General features: G+C 37.5%; 1 protein-coding gene across 1 annotated transcript; it reads right to left on the bottom strand.

The window, feature by feature from the left end:
- Positions 1-276: 276 nt before the first annotated feature.
- Positions 277-3184, bottom strand: LOC127808394 (probable purine permease 10). The gene is made up of 2 exons (XM_052346920.1): positions 3003-3184; positions 277-1522 (listed from the first exon to the last, which is right to left on the bottom strand). The coding sequence occupies exons 1-2, from the start codon at positions 3040-3042 to the stop codon at positions 423-425; spliced, it is 1140 nt and encodes a 379-aa protein (XP_052202880.1). The 5' UTR covers positions 3043-3184; the 3' UTR covers positions 277-422.
- Positions 3185-3944: the final 760 nt, after the last annotated feature.

Raw genomic sequence — 3944 nt, 5'->3', positions numbered from 1 at the left:
CTGTTCTAGAGGGTCTAGGGATTCTACTGATTTTCTGGTTTTTGCGGGAAGTTTTAACTCTTGTACTCCCTTTTGATCCCCCTGTCCTGAAAAATTATGACATTTTGATACAATTAAACTGGGCATCCTTATTTGTTAGTTAAAAAAAAAAAAAATGTCGGGACAATTCAATTTCAGAGGGATTTGACGTTAAGCATAATATCACAAGAGATGTTATGTCATAATATCCTAGTTTTTATTGATAGAATAATGTATCGCCTTTTATCCAAGCATACATATACAAAGATCAATATGTCCCAAAGAAAGGAACAGAAAATATCGACAAATATAGTCAAATGTTGTCAATTGATCGATCAATCTGTTCTTGATACTACCTAAACAATTACATTTGTGAACCCAACTGCAGGACCCTGCTAATTTGTTCATGGGCTAACTCTTTCAACAAGAGAAACCTCGGAAACTCCACTGGCTTTTTCATTGCTTTGGTTCTTGAACTCCAAATCATCAATATAATGCTGATAGATGAATGAAACAAAGCCCCAAATGGCCAATAATAAGGCCACTATCTTCACAATATCCATCTTGTCATGGAAAATGAACACAGATAGAATTGGAACAACAGGCAATCCGACAGTGCTGATGACAGTGGAGAAGAGAGAGGAGACCTCAAAGATCAACCCCGCTATGCCCACAGAGAAAGCCTCCCAAGAGACAGCAGTCCAAAACAGTGTCATAACATAGGAAGCCTTGCCAAGTTCAAATTCATCCATCTCTTTATTTAGCCCCTTCCATTCTCCACTGGCAAAAAGCCCCACCAATATGGCAGAGGTTGCAATGAGGGATTCGTATATTATCAGCTGCAAAGCCACTCTAAAAGACTCGGTTTTTAGGATCTTCCTGAAGAAAAGCTGAGTTAGTGAGAGGATCAGGGCATATCCTGCTGATGCGGCAACGGTGCACGTGAAGCCAAATGCATACCTCCCTTTGGAGGCTTTGGTAGGTTCAGAAGAGTCGTCACTGTTGAAAACGAGAGAGGAAGATATGGTGAGGAGAACAAGAGAGTTGACAATGAAGGGAGTGAACTTTTGTGAATTGAGGAAGTAGGAGAAGAAGGCATTGAAACCCAATTCGCTTGCGCAGATTAAGGAAAAAGTGGATGCAGGAAGGTATTTAAGCCCAATTGAGTACAGCATGCAAACTGCTGCCAGGAATATGCCAAGAAGGGCAAACACAGAGCCTAGGAGTAAGCGTGAAGGTGCATTGTTGAGGCCATTGTTTTCTGTTTGGTGTTTGGTTGGTAAGAAAATGAGGAAGGGAATCAGGACTGGAAAGCCTGCAGGTTGCACCAGAGTTGCCATCCATTTGCTGTTTCCACCCTTGTCATAGTATAATCTTCCCAACAGGGTAGCAACCGACTGCCCAAAGAGGACAAATACAGAGTAGATCGCCATTCGAACCCACCAGATGTAGTTTCTAAGTCCATTAGCATGTTCTGGTGAGTTTGCTTCCTTGCCTTCCTGAACTGGTGGAATTACAAACACAGATGAGTTATAACTTATACTATTACTCACTCTGTTTGAGATATAAACTTAAATCTTAAGTTGGAATGCAAAAGGTGAAAGTCGTTGTTCAGAAAAATAAGATCCTTCTCCAAATAAATGAGTATTTAGACGAGTATGAAATGTGTATATATACGTGTCTGTTAGTGTTCTGTAACATACAAATATTTTAATATATGGATTAGTGCGTGTGTGTTCCTATAAATACCTTAGCTAAGACGTTGCATACTGTAGAGTGGCATAAGCAGTTGTTCTTGAATAGAAAGTTCAGTTTATTATATTCCTCCCTCTCCGTGTAGTTTCCTTGAAGTACTAACCTACAAGTGATAACTGAGTAAACAAGCTTCCTCCAAAATATTCCTCTTCCTTTAATTAAATGGTGTCAAAGCGTTGGCTCGATCTTGTTGTCCAAGGAAAAGGATCATTATTAGTGCATACATGAAAGCAGTTCGTGTGTTCTCCAGATGTTGAGAGGGCCAGTTGAATGAAGTCTTCAGGTCGAGTAAAAAAGAAGAAAATCCGCGAAGACACTGTACGTTCTGATATAGACTCCACAAAAGTTTGAAGATGAAAGATCTTACAAATCAGCAACAACCAAATATTGTGCAGAGATGACAAGTGAAGAGTCAGTTATTGAGTTTAAGATATGGAGTGCTCAAAGAACTACTCGGAGAAGTTAATGTTACCCCATCATTAAAGTCTATTATGCTAAAACTAGAATGCAGAAGACTTGTAAAAGACAAGGCAAAGATGGAGCAGCGAGTGGCTGCCAACAAAGAGAGGATGGCGGATGAGAAGCCAGCAGAGTCATCACTATGGATGGCGCCACCTAAGAAAACGATAGAACGTAGAGTTGAAGCCAAGGGGCAACCTGGCATGGGGTGTTAAAAACTTAAATCTGCCACAGTTACATCCTTCTAATTGTTACTTCTGTCCTTTAGGCTCCTCTTTTCCATAGACAGATGTGGTAGAAATTTCTTCAGGATAAGATGGCAAGTTCTATTCTCTTGGATCAAATTGCAAAATCCCCCAATTTGATTCAACTAATATGATATATAATTGCAACTAATAAACATATTAAACTAGATTTATTTATCTATAGATATTAAAACTGACAGTGTCATTATACTTGAAGAGCCGCAGTACCATAGCAGATAAGAATAAGCTCTAATTTCATGATCTGATTATACTAAAATCAACATCCTCAATAATTTGCTCAATTATATGCTAAGAAATTCTGGAACCTAATCAAAGAATTGAAAGGGTTCCACCCTATACTCTATTGGTTTCGATATATCAAGTCAGTGAACAGGATAGTTTGAACAAAAAAGGGACTTAATTGTTTTCTCCACCCCTTCCCTCATGCAACAAATTAAGATAACAAAAGGAACCAAAAATAAATAAGTAAAATAAACAAAGAAATGAAGGGCTGACAGTACTTACCATGGATTTGAGCTTGCAGATCTCCAGCAATATCTCCCATATTGAAGACGTAAAGTTTCAACAAGAGCGATCAACAATTAGCCACAAATTAATTAATTAATGATAAGAGGAACAAAGAGAACCTTTCTTATAACTACACTTCCGAAATTGTGGAAGCCATCAATACCAGCATTCTCCTCCAGTTCTTCTCAGCCATCTTATTGCTAAATCATTACTGATTATATATATATATAGCCAAAGTTCTTAAAAGAAGGAGATATATTATGATCATCACCTGCAAGTTCAATTATGGTTTGTCTTGAGCAGCACAAACACTTCTGAAAATGTTAACGAAATTAATTACTTGCAGTTTCTTATCTATCAATCAATTCACGGCTCGAAGTTGAATGAGTTTCAAATTCATACGGCTTCGCTCGCTAGCAACCAAATGCATTACAAACAAATTTTGAGATGCAAATTTTCTCAAATTTAATTTGGCCGTTGTGCATTGAGCAGCTATGTATGCGTCACTGTTTGCTGAAAATAATAGATACTATTGGGTTGAGAGATACGATCAATGGGCTGCTATCAAGTGGACATATATTGTTGCTTGCCAACCATGCCATGTATATGAATGGTATGGAATATTGTTATGGACATCCATCCTCTTTTATATATATATATATATAAAATCACTACAAGCTTTAGTCCTCTTCTCTTCGTGGGGAATTTTCTCTTTTGTTCAGAATTCATGGTGTTGTCCTATAAGAGTTAATTATGTTAGTTTTTAATTACAGAACATAAGCAATATCTTTTATCCACACGTAGAGTCAATTATATACTTTCAATATTAGAAATGTTTAGAGAATCAATTATTCAGAAACACTGATAAGCCAACCAACTCAGATAGCACCATTTCGGTCTAATGACCCAATTGTATATATCAGAAAGATATTTCTATAT

The sequence above is a fragment of the Diospyros lotus genome, chromosome 8 (assembly GCF_014633365.1).
Source record: "Diospyros lotus cultivar Yz01 chromosome 8, ASM1463336v1, whole genome shotgun sequence".
In the NCBI taxonomy this organism is placed as follows: domain Eukaryota; kingdom Viridiplantae; phylum Streptophyta; class Magnoliopsida; order Ericales; family Ebenaceae; genus Diospyros; species Diospyros lotus.
The sequence above is the reverse complement of the archived record's forward strand: the minus strand, read 5'-3'. Positions and strand labels throughout refer to the sequence as shown.

Excerpts from the sequence above, each read along its gene's own strand:
- LOC127808394 (XM_052346920.1), bottom strand. The coding sequence starts at position 3,042 with ATGGGAGATATTGCTGGAGATCTGCAAGCTCAAATCCATG. Across the intron at positions 1,523-3,002 it reads TCTGCAAGCTCAAATCCATG|TTCAGGAAGGCAAGGAAGCA; the intron begins GTAAGTACTGTC and ends TAATTCCACCAG.